This window comes from Sinocyclocheilus grahami, unplaced genomic scaffold (assembly GCF_001515645.1).
Source record: "Sinocyclocheilus grahami isolate Dianchi unplaced genomic scaffold, SAMN03320097.WGS_v1.1 scaffold542.1, whole genome shotgun sequence".
NCBI classification, from domain to species: Eukaryota; Metazoa; Chordata; class Actinopteri; order Cypriniformes; family Cyprinidae; genus Sinocyclocheilus; species Sinocyclocheilus grahami.
The window spans coordinates 46,992-70,820 of NW_015505721.1; the positions used below are offsets into that span (position 1 = coordinate 46,992).

The following is a 23,829-nucleotide window of genomic DNA, read 5'->3' on the forward strand; positions in this document are numbered from 1 at the left end:
ATATATATATGCGCGCTCTATCAACCATCTCGTCATTCATACTGTGCAATTAATTTTACTATGTAGAGGACAATTTGCATCTTCATACGCTGCGTTGTGAGAGTCAAAAGGGCTTTTTTTCGTATGCTTCATGTCATACGTTTTAAATTCTCCCTCCTTTTATTTGCCATACATTCCTAAAGTGCATTGCATTCTTTGCTTTGACGTGGCAGTGCATGTAGTTAAGTGTGGGCTTTGCAAGGATGGGTCATCTGGGTAGACTAGATACATTTGATTAGATACTAATATACTAGATACAATCAGACTTTTGATTTACAGAGATATAGAGAACCTAGATGCAACTCTTTTGGACTGTTTATGAGTTTGGTATTCTGCTGCTGTGTTCTCTTATTTACTTGTAAGTTGCAGTTGTCTGAGTGCAAATATTTTTGCCCTCAGGTATCTCTGGGAAGAGCCAGATCCTCTTTGCCTTGGTGTTCACCACTCGGTACCTGGATCTCCTGACATCCTTCATTTCTCTATACAACACTTGCATGAAGGTAAAGGCATAGAATGAACGCTTACATGCACACATCAATGGCTTTGTCAATCTTAAATATCAGTGATTGCAAAATCAATGTTTTGCCACATCAGTGTAAACAGGTTTACATGTGCTCTGAGCTTTGTAGTTAAACAGTTTCTTTGTTTCTGTGCTGTGAAAATAGGTTATCTATGTCGGATGTGCCTATGCCACAGTCTACCTGATCTACGTAAAGTTCAGGGCAACTTATGATGGAAACCACGACACTTTCAGAGTTGAGTTTCTTGTGGTTCCAGTGGGAGGTCTTGCCTTTCTAGTCAACCACGACTTCTCTCCTTTGGAGGTGAGTATTAGAGTCTTCACTGCACTTGAGCATTTGACCATCATAAATGTTATTCTTGCCAGTTTTGATTTGAACCTTTATTAAACACGTGCAAATAACAACAGGCATTATCGTTGTTAAACACAAGCATAATAATTCCAAGCAGTATACACTGAAAGAGAAATATACATACATACGCACGCACGCACACACACACACACACACAAATAAAATGTATTAAAAAAAATTAATAAAAGCAATTACTTGCAAATAATAAACACTAAAATAAAAGCAAATTACAACTTGTTAAAGACAGTTGGTTTAAAAATAAATTCTCTCATTATTTGCTTACCCTCAAGTTGTTTCAAACCTGTATACATTTTTGTTTTCTTATCAGATTCTGTGGACCTTTTCTATCTACCTTGAGTCTGTGGCCATCCTGCCTCAGCTGTTTATGATTAGCAAGACCGGCGAGGCCGAGACCATCACTACCCACTATCTGTTCTGCCTGGGGGTCTACCGCACCCTCTACCTCTTCAACTGGATCTGGAGGTTCTACTTTGAGGGCTTCTTTGACATGATTGCTATCGTGGCCGGGGTCGTCCAGACTATTCTCTATTGTGACTTCTTCTACCTTTACATCACAAAAGGTGAGTTTAAACCTTTTTAGACTGAGACTGAGAAACTCAGTCTCTTAACACCAACATGACTTCACTTAATTATCAGTAAGACACTTAATATACTGACATTGCCACTTGCACACAGCAATTTCAGTAATATTTTATTTACTTTTTTTTTTTACCTCTATTGCTGCTATGTAACTACCCATGTACAACCTGTTTGCACAATCTTCTATTGTACATTCCTGCTCATCTAAATATTTATTAAGCCTACAGTATACTGTCCTGTGCATTATTTTATTCTTTATCTTACTTTTTCCATACCTATATTTATATATAATTTTCTTGTGTTTGTATTCTTTAATAATTGCACTGTCCATGGAGCGGACCTGACTTACATTTCACTGCTGGTCATATATTCCCTATATAACCATGTATGTGACAAATAAAAATCTTGAATCTTGAATCTTTTAAGGACCGTGGGTGTGAGCGAGTCATGATGAACTTAAAGTCAGCATGAGATTAAAATTGACCCATTTACTTTCTTAAAACACATTGCTGATTGAATTGAAAATGGAATTTTATGACTTGTCTTTAATTCAGAATTTAAAACATCTAAGATACAGTTTACCTTGTTGTGAGATTAATGTTTCTTCATCAGAACAGATTTGGAGAAATGTAACATTACACCACTTGCTCACCAATGGGTCCTCTGCAGTGAATGGGTGCCGTCAGAAGGAGAGTGCAAACAGCTGATAAAAACATTGCAATAATGTAATCCACATGACTCCAGTTCATCAGTTAACGTCTTGTGAAGTGAAAAGCTGCATATTTGTAAGAAACCAATCCATCATTAAGATGTGGCTAAAATACGAATCCGTAATATTGCTTTCTCCGGTAAAAAAAGTCTGAATCAGGAGAGAAATATGCACAGATTAATCAGCAATGCAATACATGCAAAACAGTTCAAAACATGTGCTCATAGATTTTGAGAGGACAATAGGGTATGGACATTTACACTGGAGGAAGAGCTATTATGGATGGCATTTTCCATATTTTGACCAGGCTCAACAGTTTAAAGTAAAAAAAAAAAAAACACATGAATAATGGATTTGTTTCTTACAAACATGCCACTTTTCACTTTATAAGACATTATTATTGGACTGGAGTCATGTGGATTATTGTGATGTTTTTATCTGCTGTTTGGACTCTCATTCTGACGGCACCCATTCACTGCAGAGGATCCATTGGTGAGCAAGTGATGAAATGCTACATTTCTCCAAATCTGTAGCAGAAATCTTTGATAGAGAGTACATTTTCAGCTTATTTTCATTTCAAGGTGAACTATTACTTTAGGAAAGGTACCTATGTGAATCCTTCAACATTAATGCATGCATTCATTGAGGTTTAAGCACATGTTTGGCCTCCATTTGTAGGATTTGGCATGTTTTAGAATAAAGAAAGTCCTCTTCCTGCTTCATTTTCTGACTTTCTTTTGTCTGGTCCACAGTGCTGAAAGGAAAGAAGCTGAGTCTACCAGCCTAAGTGCCAAAGAACAGAGAGTTGTGTCTCCATCAGACTTATAGAGGGGCACAAGCTAATGATGCCACTGCAAGATGCCCAAGACAAAGAATGCATAACGCCAGTTCAATCACTGATTTATTTCTCTCCGTCTGGACGCCAACCATCCCCTTACAGAAACAAGGACGTTTTTGCAAACTTTTCTTGTCTTTAGCATCTTGCAATACTTTTTTTTTTATTGCTATTGAAAAGAAAAAGAAGAAAAAAAACTTTTCTATATGCAAGGTGTAGTAGCAGAAATCTTTGATAGAGAGTACATTTTCAGCTTATTTTCATTTCAAGGTGAACTATTACTTTAGTAAAGGTACCTATGTGAATCCTTCAACATTAATGCATGCATTCATTGAGGTTTAAGCACGTTTGGCCTCCATTTGTAGGATTTGGCATGTTTTAGAATAAAGAAAGTCCTCTTCCTGCTTCATTTTCTGACTTTCTTTTGTCTGGTCCACAGTGCTGAAAGGAAAGAAGCTGAGTCTACCAGCCTAAGTGCCAAAGAACAGAGAGTTGTGTCTCCATCAGACTTATAGAGGGGCACAAGCTAATGATGCCACTGCAAGATGCCCAAGACAAAGAATGCATAACGCCAGTTCAATCACTGATTTATTTCTCTCCGTCTGGACGCCAACCATCCCCTTACAGAAACAAGGACGTTTTTGCAAACTTTTCTTGTCTTTAGCATCTTGCAATACTTTTTTTTTTATTGCTATTGAAAAGAAAAAGAAGAAAAAAAACTTTTCTATATGCAAGGTGTATTGAAATATTGAACAGTGCATTGTACGTTAATGTTAAATGCGTCATTGTAAATTTGTCCATGATTGGAAATAGTTCCCAGTGTCGAATAGGTTCTTTCCTGATTTAAGAGGGGGGGGGGAATGAAATGTGTGTTCATGAATTCAAATTATTATATCCCCCTTTTTTTTTTTTTCCCCCCCACATTGTACATGTGGTAAACTCATCCTTTTGTTTCAATGAACAGTTTTGCCACCAATGAAAATTGTTTTCAAAAAGAAAGTATTTTCATTTTTTTCCACTTAAATGCCTTATTTGTATTTCATCTTACGTACATAACTATTCTTGTTGATGCCCCCATAGCAACGAGTCAACTGTAAATAAGAGAGTGTTTCATATTTCATTCCGCACAATTCTCTTTGTGTGACTCGTATCATTTTTTTTAGAATGCAACATTTATCATGTCTGGACGCCAACCATCCCCTTACAGAAACAAGGACGTTTTTGCAAACTTTTCTTGTCTTTAGCATCTTGCAATACTTTTTTTTTTATTGCTATTGAAAAGAAAAAGAAGAAAAAAAAACTTTTCTATATGCAAGGTGTATTGAAATATTGAACAGTGCATTGTACGTTAATGTTAAATGCGTCATTGTAAATTTGTCCATGATTGGAAATAGTTCCCAGTGTCGAATAGGTTCTTTCCTGATTTAAGAGGGGGGGGGGAAATGAAATGTGTGTTCATGAATTCAAATTATTATATCCCCCTTTTTTTTTTTTTTTTTTTCCCCCACATTGTACATGTGGTAAACTCATCCTTTTGTTTCAATGAACAGTTTTGCCACCAATGAAAATTGTTTTCAAAAAGAAAGTATTTTCATTTTTTTCCACTTAAATGCCTTATTTGTATTTCATCTTACGTACATAACTATTCTTGTTGATGCCCCCATAGCAACGAGTCAACTGTAAATAAGAGAGTGTTTCATATTTCATTCCGCACAATTCTCTTTGTGTGACTCGTATCATTTTTTTTAGAATGCAACATTTATCAATGACGTGATATTACAGCAAGGTTGTTTAAATATTCAGTTATTACCTGCAAACATCAGCTTGTTGAAATGCAGTAATATATGGTAAGATCATTAAATCTGGTGGTGTGGATTCTGTCAAAGCACATTTTGGAGCGAGTTTTGTAGTGTAGATTTTTTAAAAATGGACTACAACTTGTTTTCTTTAAGTTCAACATCCCCAATGTTTTCCCCTCTCGAGTCATTCCTGTAGGGTTTACAGTTATTTTTTTTAGTTTTTACATGTCTTCAATAAATATTTTAAATGACACGATTTGTGTGTTATTCCTTTGGTGTTTTTTTGCATAATGCATAATTATGAATAAATGTTGAAAATGCTGTTTACATGGAGCAGCATATCACATAAGTTTAAAAAAAAAATGTTTTTTTTCACGCACTTAACTGCAGAACGATATTTAATTAACAGTATGTTGCGGTCAAGCATTCGATTATACGGAGTTCATTTGCACAACAAATATTGAGTTCCTATGTTTAGATTCAAATGTGTCGAATGCCTCTTAATGTGTATTTTTCATGGTAAGTTTATTTCCAGTAGCCTGCTTTGTACAATGCATTAAATACGCATTTAGTTTTTTTTGCATAGATTTGACAGTTCAGCTGTATCATTTGTAATTATAAAATAATATAGAGACTATGCAGAGGCAAAAAAAAAAAATCAATTTTTAAATCAAAAGTGCCACCACTAGCTGACACATGCCTATCAGGAATTACATATAAATATAAACAGTCATGAGAAAATGCCACAAACCATTATAAAGTGATGTTCTGTCAAAGCACATTTTGGAGCGAGTTTTGTAGTGTAGATTTTTTTTAAATGGACTACAACTTGTTTTCTTTAAGTTCAACATCCCCAATGTTTTCCCCTCTCGAGTCATTCCTGTAGGGTTTACAGTTATTTTTTTAGTTTTTACATGTCTTCAATAAATATTTTAAGGGACACGATTTGTGTGTTATTCCTTTGGTGTTTTTTTGCATAATGCATAATTATGAATAAATGTTGAAAATGCTGTTTACATGGAGCAGAATATCACATAAGTTTAAAAAAAATGTTTTTTTTCACGCACTTAACTGCAGAACGATATTTAATTAACAGTATGTTGCGGTCAAGCATTCGATTATACGGAGTTCATTTGCACAACAAATATTGAGTTCTTATGTTTAGATTCAAATGTGTCGAATGCCTCTTAATGTGTATTTTTCACGGTAAGTTTATTTCCAGTAGCCTGCTTTGTACAATGCATTAAATACGCATTTAGTTTTTTTTGCATAGATTTGACAGTTCAGCTGTATCATTTGTAATTATAAAATAATATAGAGACTATGCAGAGGCAAAAAAAAAAAATCAATTTTTAAATCAAAAGTGCCACCACTAGCTGACACATGCCTATCAGGAATTACATATAAATATAAACAGTCATGAGAAAATGCCACAAACCATTATAAAGTGATGTCTACTATTCTAACGTGCTTTATGAAACGTACACCAACCATTCAGAAGTGTCCCTGACCTTGCCACTAGGCTTTTCACAACGCAACGTAATGCAAGTCTAGATGCTATATTAAACAAAGTACTTATTACAGCTAATTACCACTTGAGGCGACCGCAATTTCGACGCAATTTTTGATCGCGACTATTTATTACTATTTTGAAATTACATTTTATTTCCTTTGTGAACTGAATATGGGTTACCCCCATAATTAACACTCTAGTTATCAAATTAATTATGATCAATAATTAAACGATTAATTCCAGAGTGGGAATTGTGCTATTTAAAAAAAAAAAAATATATATATATATATAAAACATAAATAAAAAATAAATAAGATAATGTTAAGTCATGCTGTGGGACAGGTTTTGCCCTATCATGTGTCCAGAATAATCATCACGGTATACCGCGGTCCGGTACCGAGCCTGACGTCACCGCTCAGCTGTTGTGTGCGACCGCGGGGGAGAGAAATACTCCACGTAATACATCGGCCGGTTCCAGGAAGGGACTCTGGACTTCCGTGGGGCCATTGTGGCCGTGCTTCGGAGAACATAACGGGAATACATCAGCTTTCGTTCCTCAGATATAAACCGAGACACGTTGGTCTGGAACGGCGGAGGTTTAGATCTAGGACAGTCTCTCTGGAGAGGACGGAAAATGGAGCTAGATGGCGGGGCTGTGTACCAGGACGACCCGGGCACATCGGCGATCATGTCGGAGAGGGTCTCGGGCCTGGCCAACTCCATCTACCGCGAGTTCGAGAGGCTCATCCGCAAATACGACGAGGACGTGGTGAAGGAGCTGATGCCGCTGGTCGTGGCGGTGCTGGAGAACCTCGACTCGGTGTTCGCCGAGAACCAGGAGCACGAGGTGGAGCTGGAGCTCCTCAAGGAGGATAACGAGCAGCTGGTCACTCAGTACGAGCGCGAGAAAGCGCTCAGGAAACACGCCGAGGAGGTGAGTTTAGCGCCTAACATCATCTTCATCATCGGGAGCCTGGCATCTGCTTTCTTGCAGCAGCAGCAGCAGCAGCAGCCACGCTTTTTCATGCCTTGTCAAGCCAGTGCTGCCCTTTGAGGGTGAATCAGCCTGGGTCCTTAAGTGAATAAAGATATACAATGTGCATTTCGACGTGCTTCAGGTCATCATTATGCACTCTGATTGTCTATCGGCCGATAAATTGGCCATGGCGATATATCGGTCGACCACTAATGTCCATGCATCTGCTCTTAAAGACCTTCTTTTTTTTAGTATAAAATAGCTATAGTCCATAGTTCTGTATACTTTTGCTGTTATGTGAAGTATTGGTTTAGTGTTCTTCACACGTGGTTCATAATAGAGTACCATCTCGTAATTTAATCTGCTCTCTCTTTTCTCAAACCATCCTACTGACCCTATTAATGGATCGTTGATTTCCAGCAAACCCTTTTCTGAGATTTGAAATGGATATCAGTTCTACTAGAAATCACTGTGCCGAAATGAAGTATGTAGAAAGTGAATTAGCCGGTCTGATTGTGGGATGCGTTTGGCTGACCTGCTGCAGGCTTAGATTTAAACCTGACAGCTAAAAGTGGATTATGTCTTTGTGCCACCTCTTAAATCAAGCCTGTTTAATATCCTCTGTGGATATTCTCTCTACAGAACTGCAAGTATTTTTAAAGGCCTCACTGAAAGCATCAGCTTTGCCCACTCAAACTAGCTTTAAATCTGGTTTCAGGCCAATTCTAAGTGGCAGGCTGGCTCGCATGGTTTTTGAGTGCTGTACAGTGAACAACTGCGGGTCGTCATTGGTCATTTGGGAGTTTGCTAACCTGTTACGATGACGGCTGTGATAATTAGCCTCGTTTCTCTGTCCTCATTTATTTCAAGGCCCTTGTTCCAAGCTTGTACCTTGTGTTTACAAGACATCGCAGACTAACATTTTGCATGCAAAAGATGCCAAAATATTGTCTTTCAAAATTTTTAAAAGCAGTTGATATAGACATTAAAAAAGACATATTTTTTGGACTGAACTACAATGCTAAAATCTTTGCAGATTACACTTGTACTGTTGAACAAGTTAATCATTCCGAATTTCTTTAATATTTTTTTTACTCCTCCTTTCTCAGTAAGTCGATTAGAAGAGCGAGAAGCTGAACTGAAGCGTGAATATAATTCCCTTCACCTGCGGCACACAGAGGTAAGAGAGAGCAAATGCTAAATGCTTTTGAGCGTCAAATCAGCATATTAGAATGAATTCTGAAGGATCATGTGACACTGAAGACTGGAGTAATGATGCTGAAAATTCAGCTTGGGATCTCAGGAAGGAATTAAAATAAAATAGTTATTTTAATAACATTTCACAATATTAATGTTTTTACTTTATTCATTAAATGCAGCCTTGGTGAGCATAAGAGACTACCTGCAGCTCTTTAAGGCCAATTAATATGCCTACTTTTTGTTCATTTGTTCTTCAGATGATCCACAACTACATGGAGCATGTGGAACGGATCCGGATGCAGCAGACGGGGGGAGAGACCTCTGACACAGGAACAATTGGCCGAGTTCGGTAAGATGAACATGATCCTATTATCTGTGCTAAAAAGAAACAGACACCATCACGTAGTTGTTTCAAAAAGCAAGTTTCTAAAGGTATTTTTGCATGATTGTTTATATAAAATTAAATGACATCAGAACAAAGATGGATTGCATTCCACATTTATATTAATACATGATGCATGATGATTTTTTATCTTTTTCTCATTAAACAGGAAAGAGCGGCCCCTGTCTTTGGGGATCTTCCCCATGTCCGGTGGTGGCTCTTCACTGACGCCTGACATCCGGGGCAGAGCCGAGACTCCTGGGATGGAGGGCTGGAGATTCAATAACCTCAGTCATCAGCGCTCTAACACCAGCCTCAAGGTACAGTAACATCACAACATCATCATATAAGAGTTTATACAGTGCTAAGACAAATTTCGAGGGAATTTACACCAGGCCATGAGAAGAAAATAACTGATATAATAGACAGATGATATGAAAGAACTCTGGGAAGAGAAGATGTTAGACAGGCATTTGATGTCTTTGTTTTGTGGGCTTATCCTCTGTTTTTGTAAAGGTACATGTTTGCTGGTGGATAGGGAAGAAAATATGAGCAGTAGTTGGTTGAAAGATGTTGCCACGGAAACATTAGGCAGTGATGACGCTTTTTCAAGCATCCTGGAACTTCGGCAGTCACCCATTTTATCAAATTTAAGTTTAAATTAGATTTTATGGCTTGCGATACAGTTAAACGACTAGAGGGTCAAAGTTACTATATTAACATATATAATGATATATAACGATATCGAGTGTAATATGCAGTAATTTTGAAAATATTTTGCAGTTCATAATATGAATGGTTTGAAATGGACATACTTACTGATGCTCAATTTAAGAACGTCAAAAGGACCCTTTTCACAATTCCAGTGTTCTCCGAGCTAGGGCTGTGCTATATTGACAAAAAAATTATATCTCTTTTTATTTTTATTGGGATTCCTTCAATAACAATAACTAAACAATATATTGCTGAGGGTGATTTGTGCTGGCACCTTGGCTGGTTTAGGCCTTTCATTCTTCTAAATAAATATGACACTAAAACCGCCAGTAGGTGGCAGTAATTCCCTGTCTTAATGAGTGATTCATTGAATCATTCATTCAGATGATTTGTTCAAAACGGCTGAATCATTTTTAGAAATGAAGCAAGTGATTGGGTTATTACGAATGGGTTATTGAATCATGGACTCAAATAATCTGTTCAAACACAGATTCATTCAGGAATAAAACACTGCAGTGTTGCTCTGAGACGCAAAAATGTTTGAAACTGTTTTCGTTGGTGAAACAGAAAAAAACAGACAATATTATGTCTGAAATCTAACTCACTGAATATTAATTTATTGTTTTTTGAACTGTTTAATATACACATTTGCGATCACACTCATGCGCTAATATTTAGGAAAATGGCACTGTTGCTTGTGTGATATTACTTAACTATATAAATACAAAAACAAACACATACAGGGATACTTTTTGCTTTCATAACTTGAATTATAGGAGCATTTTAACTGACTTTAATATGCTTCATCATGCATATAGGCTTTTAGATTTTCAAGACATGTTTTGTTTATTTTTTGCAAAGTGAGTGATGTACTCGATAATGTCAGCTAGCATATCGTTAACACAACAATTACGATATTATGGCAGACGATAAATATTGCACACCCCTATTCAGAACTGGAAGTTCTTCTGTAGTGGTGAAGAAACTACAACAAATATAATTTTTGTGTTTCCATTTGCTCCAATAGTAAAATAAAAAAAATCCATAATATTGTTTCTATGACTTTCCAAAAGAGGGAAAAAATTAGACATATTGTTTACATTGGTAGGAAGAGAAAATAAATGAAAAATCCCTCAGCAATTGTATTAGAAACGCAGCAGCATTAACTGGCTTTCTGAAATGTAATGCCAATGTAACAAAGTATAGAGTTATAAACAACTTTACGTTTTTTTTAATAAGTAAAAATCTAAAAAAAAAACTTCACAATGTTAATAACTGTGGAAATGCATCAAGTGAAAAGAGTCCATTATGCAGAACATTCATTCCATTAATGTTACAGCCATTTTTCTTTACGTGAACTGATTTGATGCTTCGGCATCCACGTTCACCTGCATGAAACATGGCAACATTAAGAATCTGAAGCTCTCTTGTACGGATCGCTGCTTTAAATGTTCTCATGCATAATAATGTTACATTAGAGTTGTGTTTTCCCACCCACCAATGCTAGATCACAGCACAAACACACGAGAGCGCTATTGTGTTTTGTGTTTCAAACAAATATAAGATGCCACGTCCCAATTTTCTTGTCCAAGCAGTTGGAGGCGGAGGACACTCCAAAGAAAAGGGATGGTAAGGATGTTCTGGAAGCTTGGGACTCGCTGGCAAACGACTGCAAGGTAGCAAGGCTGTGTGCCGGCGGACAGTGTGTAGTGCAATTCACTGTTGTCCTCTTATAGTCAGAAAGTTTATTCACAGAACGTGGTTCGGTGTCTTAACTGCATGCAACTACACAGATGTAGAAAGTCCAGATTAGTAATAAATGCTAAATAAAAAAAAGAGCATGTTAACATGGAGTAATGCACAAGTATTTTTAGTTATCTAGGAAATAGTTGCATACAGCTAATGCATGGTGTTAATTTAGCTTTGACCGCATGTCATTTCAGTTTCACGCTGTCTTAGATTGCATTCTTCATTTGCACATTTCTAACATTGTGCTATCAATGCTGTCTTTAGTTGTAACACTTATTGTCGTTATGAATTGGTTTTAACCAGTGTTGGGGAATGTTACTTTTAAAGGGGTCATGAACTGCCTTTTTTAATTATTTTGTACTGTTCTCTGAGGTCTACTTATAATGTTATCAATATTTTTCCATCAAAAACATCATGATTTAGAAGTAATAGGCTGTTTTCTGTTCTGTTTTTACCCCTCTCATCAGAACGCTCCGTTTGAATGGCGGATTGTAGACTCAGAAGTAAACGCCCACTGCTATGATTGGCTAACACTTGTGTATGTTTGACAGCCTACATCCTACACCGATGGACGCTGCTGTGATTTAGGTTAAAAATGTGTAAATACTCAGTACATATCAAACGATAACAGACAAAGCTATAGTGACCATGTAATGTACTCACACTTGTGTGGTGTGACATTACTGTCGGATCCAATATAGTCGGCACAGCATCGTCTTTTAGTTTCACTCTCTCTGAAAATCCCGCATCGAATTGTGCCTTGTTTATAAACTAATCCGCGATAAAATAGACAAAGGACCAAGTTCTTACTGACACGGTCTGGAACTTCCTTAAAAATAAAGTTCATCAAAAAAAAAAAAAATCTTTAAAACAAAGTTCATCAAATACAGTTGATTGTTTTCTGCGTAGACCTGCGTTCGCCTCTCTTGTTATTCACACTACATGCGTGAATCAGTGGGCGGGGCTAAACAGGCAGTGATGTAGAAGCAGGCGTTGCTCATCTTCTGTGGAGGAGGTGCTTATCCACATTATTACATCATAAAGCAGAACATTACTCAAGCTGTCATTTTGGCGTACTGGCTTCAATATAAGCTGCTTTTAGACTAACGAGAAAGTTTTGAGTTCTGAAACTTACAGTACAATGACCTCTTATGTGTCAAAGATCAAGGGAATTTTGGTTTCTCAGTTCATGACCCCTTTAAAAGAAATGTTACATTATTTCTTCACTCCAAATAAAAGTAACTGTTACCTTTTGTGTAGTGGGAAAATAATGTTAGTTTTACATTATTTTGGATAAAGTGTGTGGGTACGTAAAACATGGCAAAGGTGTTCAGTTTTAGTAGGTTATTAATGTACTGTAGACGTAGGTTTTCTGTGGTAACATACCCCAACACTTGGCTTTAACATAGTTTTTCTTCTTTTCTATAAATTACTGCATTCAGTCCAATTGTGTTGCATTTACAGCAGTGTTTTTAACCTATTTCATCAGCGTAAATTATATTTGCGGTGTTGTTTGGGGTGTGTTGTGTAAATCTCTGTGCGTTGTAGTTTTTGTAGTAGTGTTTTGTAGAGATTGACCGATAATCGGTTCGGATCGATTTCTGTTCTCCTCCTCTGTTATCAGGTCTTAAGTATCAGTGTGGTACTCGTATAGATCACTTTATTTAATATATTGTTTGGATAAAATTATAAACGTTTACATTTTTAAATGTGTATCCTAATAATCAGACAGCAAAGTTACAAAACAACTTAGCTTTAATATAATAGCATAACATGCATAGCTGTATTCTTAAAAAAAAAAAAAAAGTAAATACGCTTTTTTTTTTATTATCAAAGAGCAGAAATTGAAACTTTAAAATATTATTCTGTATTCAATATTTCTGCAATTTAGTTATCAGACACTTGAAAAAGCAAAAATGAAATGTATCGGTCAATCTCCATTTTTTGGCATTGTTCTAATCGCTGTTATTTGCGTACCATTTAAGTTTTCTTCCAGTTGCATCAATGAGCTGTCAAGTGTTTGCAGTCTTCTATTTTAATACCTTTAGCCTGAACTGACACTGATTTGTCTAGTTATTATTTGACACTATTTTTATTTTTATTTTTTTAATTGATGTCTACAAGCAATGCCATCCATTCTATATTTTGCTGTGTCTGTCCTGTGTGTGTTTGCGTGCCTGTTGGTCTCCCCTCAGTTTGTCAAATATTCAGAGTTTAAGTCAATTTCCCGACCCCTCTGTGTTTTCATGTTGCTTTCTCTCCTCTGTCCCTGAGCTGTGACCTCTGACCTTCAGGTAATGAGCATTGTGTGTTGAATGATTTCAGGATGAGCTGTCTGACCTCAGCCAGGGAGGCTCAAAGTCTGTCACTCCCATGTCCACCACGGCCTCAGATCTGGCCCTGGACTCGCACAGAGAGGATGGAGAGGGATTCTTGAAGAACACAGAGGTTCAGGCTGCTCCAGGGACCAGGAGCGTCTCTGCGGGTTAGACGCTCTTTTTACTGTGCATGGAAAGTGTTACAGCTTTAAATGACTCTAAAATTGTACATTGTTACTCAAATGGCACTTCATTTAGTGTTGTACACTACCATTCAGAAGTTAAGGGTAGGTAAGATTGTTCTTATGCTCAGTGAGGCTATATTTATTTGATTAAAAATACATTAAAAACCGTAATGTTGTGAAATATTTTTACAGTTTATGCAGTTGTCCATTTTGATTATTCAGGTCTGGCCGATAATGAGGAAAAGTCAGATGTTCAGGCCATTATTGAGTCCACACCAGAGCTGGACATGGACCTCGGATTTAAAGGTTCAAGGTAGCCAATGAGCCATCGATCAAACAGTGTGTCTAAAACATTTGAATGTGTCTGATGCCCAGAAATATTGTTTAGGTTTAATAGGATTCTCTAAACTGAACTGAGTAACTGCAGTTTTACCCTCTCATATTAAAGTGTCAGATGCTAAATCCAGTGCTGGCCTATAATTGAATGATGTAACATGCTCGTTGCTGATATGTTGAAGCACCCCGACCCGAGGGATTGAGAACATGGCGTTCGACCGAAATACAGAGTCTCTCTTTGAAGAAGTGTCGTCAGCAGGCACTGGTTTGATTGGAGATGTGGATGAAGGAGCAGATCTGTTGGGTACGTTTGTTGCGGTGTAATTTTCAGATATTATGAAGGGAAAAACATATTACACAAACATAAAACAGTTTTACTTGAGCTTGATTTTTATTAACGTCAAAGGAATAGTTAATTCAAAAAATTAGCTGAGAATTTACTCGTCCTCGGGACATTCAAGATGTAGATGAGTTTGTTTCTTCATCAGAACAGATTTGGAGAAATATAGCATTCCATCACTTGCTCACCAATGGAGTGAATGGGTGCCGTCAGAATGAGAGACCAAACAGCTGATAAAAACATTGCAATAATCCACAAGTAATCCTTGCCACTCCAGTCTATCAGTGAATGTCTAGTGAAGTGAAAAGTTACAAGATTGTAACAAATTCATCGTTAAGACGATTCTAACTTCAAACCGTTGCTTGCGGATCGAGTCCTCTATCATTAATATTTCTTTCTCCAGTGAAAAAATCATCCTGTCTGAATCAGGAGAGAAATATGCACAGATCAAGCACGGTTTACAAGCAAAAACAGTTCAAAACAAATATGTCTGTGGATTTTGATCGTTATTGTGGTATTTTGGCCACAAGTAAAGGTTTAAAGTTAAAATGCCTTAATGATGAATTTATTTCTTACAAACATGCGGCTTTTCACTTCATAAGATGTTAACTGATGGACTGGAGTGGTGTGGATGACGTGGATTATTGTGATGTGTTTATCAGCTGTTTGGACTCTCATTCTGACGGCACCCATTCACTGCAGAGGATCCATTGGTGAGCAAGTGATGAAATTATACATTTCTCCAAATCTGTTCTGATGAAGAAACAAACTCATCTACATCTTGGCTGTTCTGAGGGTGAGCACATTTTCAGCAAGTTTTTAGGTGAGCGATTCCTTTAAATATGTGTAATTTGCCATCATAATGAGATGAGTTCTGTGATGGTGGCACAGTCCCATGATGCTCTGTTTTGCATGTTGAACTGACCCAGATTTCTCTCTCCATGCCCTGTTGTCCTGTTCTTCCCTCTAACCGCAGTGGAGTACTCCGGTGTGTAAGACATCCTTGCTTCTTTCTATCAGAGAATCTTTGCTTGTGTTTCAATTAGCATCATTTTTGTATTTAAATCTTTAATTTGTTCCTCATACTTCTCCATACTTTCCCCTTTAACTGAATCATACAGTAACAAATAGTGCCAACCGTATGGCAGCAACATGATATGAACATTTTCACCTGCTGTAGCATGATGTAGCACAGAATGGGGTGATAGTGTTAGACTCAAGGCCACACAGAATCTGCTGACATTTTCACATTTTCTGCACTGATTATGAGATTATGATATATCTCATAATTGTGACACCCCCCGCAAATTCTGACTTTATAACACGCAATTTTGAGTTACTAAGACAGAAATGTGAGATAAACTCGCAATTCTGAGAACATATATATATTTTTTTCCCCCTCAGAACTGGACTTTATAAGTTGCAATTTCAAGTTTATATCTCACAATTCTGACTTTTTTCTCAAACTTGCATTTGCAAAAAAAAAGGAAAAAGGTGCATGATATAAACTCGCATTTGTGAAAAAGAAAGTCAGAATTGCGAGATACAAACTCGTAATTGCGAGAAAGTCAGTATTGCGAGATGCAAACTCGTAATTGCGAGAAAAAGTCAGTATTGCGAGATACAAACTCGTAATTGCGAGAAAGTCAGTATTGCGAGAAAATAAGTCAGAATTGCAAGATACAAACTCGTAATTGCGAGAAAAAGTCAGTATTGCGAGAAAAGAGGTCAGAATTGCAAGATACAAACTCGTAATTGCGAGAAAAAGTCAGTATTGCGAGAAAAGAGGTCAGAATTGCAAGATACAAACTCATAATTGTGAGAAAAAGTCAGTATTGCGAGATACAAACTCATAATTGCGAGAAAAAGTCAGTATTGCGAGAAAAGAGGTCAGAATTGTGAGATACAAACTCTTAATTGCGAGAAAAGAAGTCAGAATTACAAGATACAAACTCATAATTGTGAGAAAAAGTCAGTATTGCGAGATACAAACTCGTAATTGCGAGAAAAAGTCAGTATTGCGAGAAAAGAGGTCAGAATTGTGAGATACAAACTCTTAATTGCGAGAAAAGAAGTCAGAATTACAAGATACAAACTCATAATTGTGAGAAAAAGTCAGTATTGCGAGATACAAACTCGTAATTGCGAGAAAAAGTCAGTATTGCGAGAAAAGAAGTCAGAATTGCGAGATACGAACTCGTAATTGCGAAAAAAGTCAAAAGTGCATGATATAAACTCGCATTTGTGAAAAAGAAAGTCAGAATTGCGAGAAAAAAATTCAGAATTGTGAGATACAAACTCGCATTTGCGAAAAAAAGTCAAAAGTGCATGATATAAATCGCATTTGTGAAAAAGAAAGTCAGAATTGTGAGGAAAAAAGTCAGAATTTTGAGATATAAACTCGTAATTGTGAGAAAAAGTCAGTATTGCGAGATACAAACTCGCATTTACTAGAAAAGTCAGAATTTTGAGATATAAATTCGCAATTGTGAGAAAAAAAGTGAGATTAAAATTGAGATAAAAAACTCGCAGTCACCTTTTTAATGTTTTATTCAGTGGCAGAAACAGGCTGCCATATCTATCTGCTATGTTTTGAAATAGAAATGAATGTATATTCCAATAGTAATAGTACAATTGATATTCACTGAGAAAGATTTAATTCTAATATTTAATACAAGTAAACTCCATTGAGGTAATTGTTAAAAAATATATTATAACGTAAAATTATAATCATCTAAAATTAAAACACACTTCAAAGTAATATAATTTCTTTAATACTATCAAATTTCTTTTACATATAAAATAGAGTGAAAACCGTAATAATGTGATTATTATTTATTGTGATTATTGCAATTTCTAATAACTGTTTTGTTTTAGTATGTTTTAAAATGCAGTGAATACATTTATGTAATTTTGATGCATTTTTTCAGGATTCTTTGTTGAATAAAAAGTTCAAAAGAACAGCATTTAATAGTATAGTGACCGTAATATTGAGTGTCCCCAAAATCATTTTAATACCTCAAATCATTTTTATACCCCAAAATTACTTATTTCAAATGACAAAATTACAGTTTTTATGTAATCTTTTTCATAAATTGATGCCTGGTTTCCCCTACTACTGTACACTCAATGTTAGTAGCAATCTTGTAGGTCACATTAGCCATAATATTAAGTGAACTTGGCACAGATTCTGTGTGGGTCTAGTTATAGCTAATCTGAATGTGCTTGATCTGTCAGTGGTCTCTCCACTCTTTCCAGCATCTCTTGGTTTTTCTGTGACCTGTTAACTCTCACCTCACAGCTGTCCATTCCTGTTTCACTCTCCATGTGTCTGTCTCTCTGTCGAACACACACAGTGCATGCGCTTTCACACCCGAGTCTGTCCGGTAAGACCATTCATACGGCCTGTCTAACCTGAAAACACAGGGCACGTAAAACTCATCTCCAAAGTTTTGAATCTTTAAATAGAGTTTTTATTATCATCACATTATTGCTTTGTCATCAGTTTGCCTCAGTTGTAGTGCTATTAGAGTTTTTTGTGATGTATTCTGCAGGCATGGGTCGTGAGGTGGAGAATCTCATTCAGGAAAATGTGCAGTTGCTTGAGACAAAGTGAGTAATATTGTAACTCTTTACAGTTTAATTACTGGTTTATGTTGCTTAGTTGTTGACACCGACTTGTTTGTGTGCACAGAAATGCATTGAACGTGGTGAAGAACGATCTGATCGCTCGTGTGGACGAGCTCTCCTGTGAGAAGGAGGTCCTTCAGGGGGAGCTGGATGCGGTTTTGCAGGCCAAAGCTAAACTAGAGGAGAAAAACAAGGAGCTGGAGGAGGAACTCAAAAAGTGAGTCCTTGTTTCGACCAAATAATACAAAAACACCTGAGGGATGCATTCATATGCAGTTGTTCCGGCTCTAGTTATCATGCCTTAGTAGCTGTATTTGAAAATAAATCAAACATGACGTATTCAGGTTAATAGCCACAGGTGGTTTATCACATTAATGTGCGTCTTTTTTCATGGGAAGCTATTGCTATTTGGACTGTGTAATTAAATGTGTTACTAGATTGTACAGTTGCACTGAAAATGAGGGACTCATAAGAATATTTCATAACACAGAGTGAAAGCAGAGGCAGAGGTGGCCAAACAAAACAATAATAAAGAGGAAGATGAGGTGAGTAGTAATATTTACGTATCACAATAAATCTAAGAGTCCGTGAGATTAATACTACATAAAATCAATAATTTGATATACAGCAAGGATGCATTAAATTGATCGGAATGAAAGTGCTTTCATTTATATTGTTACAAAAGACATTTGTTTCAACTAAATGCTGTTCTTTTAAACTTTCTATTCATCAAAGAATCCTGAAAAAAAACCTCATGATTTTCACAAAAATGTTAAGCAGCACAACTGTTTTCAACTTTGATAAGAAGAAGAAAGGGTCTTCTGAAGGGTCATGTGACACTGAGGACTGGAGTAATGATGCAGGAATAAAGCAATAGAAAACAGCTATTTTAAATTGTAATGATATTTCAGAGTATTACTGTTTTTACTGTAGGGACGACTTTCAAAAACTTTAGAAAAATCTTACCAGCTCTAAGCGTTTAAACAGGTCTTCTGAAGCCATGTGATAACTTTGTGTGAAGCTGTTTGCAACAGTAAATGTTGCCCTTACTCTCCAATATATATTTATTTTATATTATATTTATTTTCTAGTTCACCATATTACATTCTTTTATTTAAAACAACATGCATTGACTAATACGTGTTAAAATAATAATTGTTATGCTCAAATGGTGTACAGTATGTAACTCCGTGTCCGCAGAGCGATGTGCCCACAGCTCAGAGGAGGAGGTTCACGCGGGTGGAGATGGCCCGAGTCCTGATGGAGCGAAACCAGTACAAGGAGAGACTGATGGAGCTGCAGGAGGCCGTCAGGTGGACGGAAATGATCCGGTAAACATTTCACTGTAACACGGTACTGCGAAGAAAGGATAGCTCTAATTTGCTCTACAGTCCAAAATAGAAAACAGTGGCTCTTTTCTATCCTTTTTTCAATTTCCGATGGTTATGAGCATTATTTAATTAAATTTTAAATAAAATTTTATATTATTTTATTTTTTTATTTTATATTTTATTTTATTAATAGGTGTAGAATTACAATATAATTGTTAGTGCAGCAGCCAAGCAAATCATATTTTTAATGACTATGTTACTGTTTGTTTATTTCTGCTGTCTTTAGTGCTTTTTTACGCTCAGCTTGAGCTGTTCTCAAACTAATTGTCCAAGAAAGTAGGCCAGTTTTTCTGGCTCTTGAACAAAAACCCCATGCCGCCACATGGAGACTGTCTGCTTGCTCTCGGCTCTCATACAGTGATGTGTCTTGTTTTTCCACAGAGCTTCAAGGGAAAACTCTGAAGTTGCAGAGAAGAAGAGGTCAAGCATCAGGCAATTGTAAGACCTCATCTCAACTGCTAGTCACACAGATCACAAATGTGAGCTCGGGCTCTTCACACCCGTCTCTGTCTATGTCCTGTTTCAGCTTCAGTCGCCTGTTCAGTTCCTCAGCGTCCAGCAGCACAGCGAGAGCTTTACCGTCCAACGTCAAGTACAACCCACCCAGCATCATGAAAAAGAGCAACACCTTCTCCCAGTTCCCAAGAGAAAAGTCCAAAGCGTTCGACTTCCTCAAAGAAGAGTAACTCCTCTATTTAACCTTGTCAAACATACTAAGTTTTTAAGTAAAATAAAATTCAGGATGCAGTTTTTTTTGTATGTGCATTATTGGCAAACCAATATAGCAACAAAGATGTAGTGAAACCAAAATGTTCCTAAAATCAGAACTTGAAACTGATTAATATTTACATGACATGCATGTATTTGTGTCAAGTATTGTATAACTAGTTGCATTTTATAATATGCATTTAGCTTTGTATTTTCACATACATAGTGTTTTGGTATCAAGACCCACCAGTTGAAATCCATGTAAATCCAGAATATGAAGATATTCTTGTCTGGCGTCACACAGCGCACCAAAGTGTTAATTAGCATTACATAATCCATCATGCGTCTTCACTTTTTTTCTTGAATTTTTCCATCAGTGTGGACTCGAATGGTTCTCTGTCCCGCCGGGAGCAGAAGCGCGCTCAATACGAGCATGTGAAAGCCCACGTGCAGAAGGAGGACGGCAGGGTTACAGCACATGGCTGGAGTCTCCCTGGAAAATACAAGGCAATACAATACAATATTTTATTTTATTTTACTGTTTATTTTATTTAAAAAAAGTGTTTTATCCAGAATTATATTTATTAGTACAGCAGCCAAGCAAGTCACAATGCTGTTATGTGCATATACATAATAAAAAAAATAATAATTTTATTTTATTTTATAGGTTCAGTATTATAATATATTTATTAGTACAGCAGGCAGCTAAGCACATCACAGTGCTACTGTTTGGTGTTTTTTATTTTTCATTTCTACCATCTTCAGTACCTGATCAGACCATCTTATTTTTATGATCAGCTTGAGCTCTGTTCTCAAACTAATTGTCCAAGAAAGTAGGCCAGTTTTTCTGGCTTACAAAACAAGAACCACACACCTTTTATTTGATTGTTTTATTGTTAACACATTTTCTACTTACGTTTTTGTAAAATATCTCTAATTGTCCTGCAACATTTTATTTATTTTTCTTTTTACTTTTTTGTTTGTTTTGCTTGAATTTATTCCACATTTTCTACTGATCTTTTTTGTAAAATATCTATAATTGTACTGTAATCTATACTATTTGAAAAATAGTTTTGAAACATTTTATTTGTTTTATTTTACTTTGTTGTTTGTTTTATTTTTATATTGTTACTTTTTATTTTATATATTCCATATTTTCAAATTGTACTATTATCTTGCACTTAAGAACTATTTGTAACATTGCAACATTATATTTGATTAATTCCACATTTTCTACTTTTAATAAAAATCATCTATAATTGTACGGTTATCCTGTTCTTTTTAGGTTGCTAATGGTGGCCATGCAGAGAACAAAATAAACCTTCCTGTTCCTGTGTGTCTCAGGCCACTGGAGCAGAAAGATGCTTCTATGAAGGTGAAGAAAGATGAATAAATTAAAATCATAATTGAAATCAACTGTTTTTGTTGCCATACTTCTGTAGTTCTGTTTAAGAAAATACGAAATAGGTTTATGAAGTCTCACCAATATGAATTCAGGCTGTTGTCAGCCTCTAATATTTCTGCTGATTTCCCCTGCGCAGCTCCTGTGTGCAGCTGGAGTGATTCTGTCAGGTGGACGCTCATGTGAGGGAAGCTCTGGCGTTTCTGGAGAAGAGTCTGCGGTGGAGACAGACGCCTCCAAACAGAGGAAAGACTCCCAGAGCAGCCTAGATCAGCTGGAGCAGGAACCTAAGGTAAAAGATTTCCATAGTCATATTGTGGAAAACATGGACTTGTTTGACGTAAAAGAGCTGATGTAGAAAGTAGTCATATTTGAACACAATAGTCATATGTATGAGCTCATTAGCATATGACCACCCACATTTACATACCCTGTTCAGTATTTAAAACCTTGTAACTTATTTGAAATGCGAAGAAACTATAATAAAGTTAATTTACATATAGAAGCCATGAAAGGCACAATGGCACAGACCTATAAATCAGAGAGAGTGTGCAAAATTGTCATAAAAGACTGGTTTGATGTAAGAAATCTTGACTAACATTGTAAGTGGACTTTCACAAAATAAAAAGCTAAAAAAGTGGTCGTTTCAACTAGGCTTAGATTCTCATGAGAGAGTCATTGTGATTAGGCTTGCCGCGATAGACGGTGTTGACTGTGATACCGGTGTTAAGCCGCAACACCGGTTACGTCACTTGCCCACCGCGGCACCAACCCCCACCGTCGTTTTGATTTTTTTTATAGTAATAAAAATCATTTAGTTCAGTAAAAGAACAGACACTACAATTAAAAACTGAATGCGGCTGCTCAATGCAGCGTACCGAACGACAGTCGCATCACAGATCAGATTTCAGCTGACTGACAAGAAGAGTGAGGGGAGGTGAGACAGACAAGACTATCGCGAATGATTTAGTTTCGAAACGAGATGCAAAAGCGCCTGTTTGGCAATATTTTGGATTTTGAAAAGCCTGTTGACTTTTGCCGTTTATCTAAGGTGATTTTGGAAGTTTTTTTTTTTAAACTTAAGTAATTTAAATAAGTTTCGGTGATTTTTGTTTGCTGATTTTTACTTTATTTAAACTGTGTAATTTATTTATTTATTTTTACATCAAGTTAAGTAATTTAAATAAGTTTCTTATTTAATTGGTTCCACATTGTTTGCTGATTTTTACTTTATTTAAACTGTGTAATTTATTTATTTATTTTTACATCAAGGTGTATGCCGCAAGGTTATTGTAGTTTTGCATTTTTAAATTTGTTTTATTTAAATATCGTTTTCAAATTTGCAATAAAACTTTGTTTCGTTTTTATTAGTTTCCTGAATAATTTTGTTAGTTTTAGTTTAGTTTTTATTTTGTGAACACATTTCTCTTTAGTTTTTATATAGTTTAGTTTCAGTTTTAGTTTTAGTAGGCTAATTAAAGTTTAGCAGAATTAACAGATCACTTCCAGAGCACAGGCCGAAGAAAGACTTTGGCTAATTTAACCTTAGTGATGCACACGTTTAGGGACACAAAATTAAAGCATGCTGAGATTGATTAGATGGTAAAAGTATACAAATGCACATCAAAATGAAGCAGTCAATTTAACATTCGATTTGCAGTGTTGCGCATACGTGCTGCAGCTGAAGGGAATGACAGCTTATAGAGCGCTCGTTGCTGTTTTCTGTAGCCTATGCATCATTTTATTTTTAATGTTTCTGTAAAGGACTAACGGCCACACACTGCAGAGTTTAAGGAGAGACAATGACATTTAACAGTAAAGGCATATTTAAATGTTATTTTCTTTTATGAAGAATTATAAGCGCGTAGTTTATGCACATTTGTTCAAAACAGCCTTTGGCGTCGCAAGATGGGGGCAAAAGTTTTTTATGTTTTACAGTAAGGATGCGTGATCTTTGTTCTGTTGCGCTGCTTGTCTGTTTTTCTTCAAAGCACCAACTTAAAATGTCCAATCGTTTTCGTCTTAGTTTTAGTTTTCGTTTACAAAAATAACCTTGGTATGCCGTGCCTCCAAGCTTTCTTACTCATTTTTCTAATAAACGTTCCACGTTTCTTATTTATTTGGTTATATA

At 36.3% G+C, this 23,829-nt stretch overlaps 2 protein-coding genes across 2 annotated transcripts in view; both read left to right on the plus strand.

Annotated features, from left to right (window-relative positions):
- The window catches only part of kdelr2a (KDEL endoplasmic reticulum protein retention receptor 2a), a 3,723-nt gene extending 698 nt beyond the window's left edge, over nucleotides 1–3,025 (plus strand). Inside the window, exons 2-5 of the mRNA XM_016238520.1 lie at nucleotides 439–539; nucleotides 705–863; nucleotides 1,240–1,492; nucleotides 2,973–3,025. Coding sequence (XP_016094006.1) covers nucleotides 439–539; nucleotides 705–863; nucleotides 1,240–1,492; nucleotides 2,973–3,007 — 548 coding nt within the window. The 3' untranslated portion in view covers nucleotides 3,008–3,025. The remainder of the gene's footprint in view (nucleotides 1–438; nucleotides 540–704; nucleotides 864–1,239; nucleotides 1,493–2,972) is intronic.
- A 3,755-nt stretch (nucleotides 3,026–6,780) lies between these two features.
- Nucleotides 6,781–23,829, plus strand: part of LOC107555642 (C-Jun-amino-terminal kinase-interacting protein 4-like) — a 29,367-nt gene continuing 12,318 nt past the window's right edge. Inside the window, exons 1-19 of the mRNA XM_016238506.1 lie at nucleotides 6,781–7,407; nucleotides 8,453–8,523; nucleotides 8,801–8,892; nucleotides 9,095–9,245; nucleotides 11,235–11,315; nucleotides 13,714–13,873; nucleotides 14,114–14,204; nucleotides 14,410–14,531; nucleotides 15,544–15,555; nucleotides 17,924–17,953; nucleotides 18,122–18,179; nucleotides 18,262–18,414; nucleotides 18,688–18,742; nucleotides 19,398–19,528; nucleotides 19,970–20,026; nucleotides 20,115–20,270; nucleotides 20,674–20,803; nucleotides 21,582–21,671; nucleotides 21,838–21,990. Coding sequence (XP_016093992.1) covers nucleotides 7,002–7,407; nucleotides 8,453–8,523; nucleotides 8,801–8,892; nucleotides 9,095–9,245; nucleotides 11,235–11,315; nucleotides 13,714–13,873; nucleotides 14,114–14,204; nucleotides 14,410–14,531; nucleotides 15,544–15,555; nucleotides 17,924–17,953; nucleotides 18,122–18,179; nucleotides 18,262–18,414; nucleotides 18,688–18,742; nucleotides 19,398–19,528; nucleotides 19,970–20,026; nucleotides 20,115–20,270; nucleotides 20,674–20,803; nucleotides 21,582–21,671; nucleotides 21,838–21,990 — 2,199 coding nt within the window. The 5' untranslated portion in view covers nucleotides 6,781–7,001. The remainder of the gene's footprint in view (nucleotides 7,408–8,452; nucleotides 8,524–8,800; nucleotides 8,893–9,094; nucleotides 9,246–11,234; nucleotides 11,316–13,713; nucleotides 13,874–14,113; nucleotides 14,205–14,409; nucleotides 14,532–15,543; nucleotides 15,556–17,923; nucleotides 17,954–18,121; nucleotides 18,180–18,261; nucleotides 18,415–18,687; nucleotides 18,743–19,397; nucleotides 19,529–19,969; nucleotides 20,027–20,114; nucleotides 20,271–20,673; nucleotides 20,804–21,581; nucleotides 21,672–21,837; nucleotides 21,991–23,829) is intronic.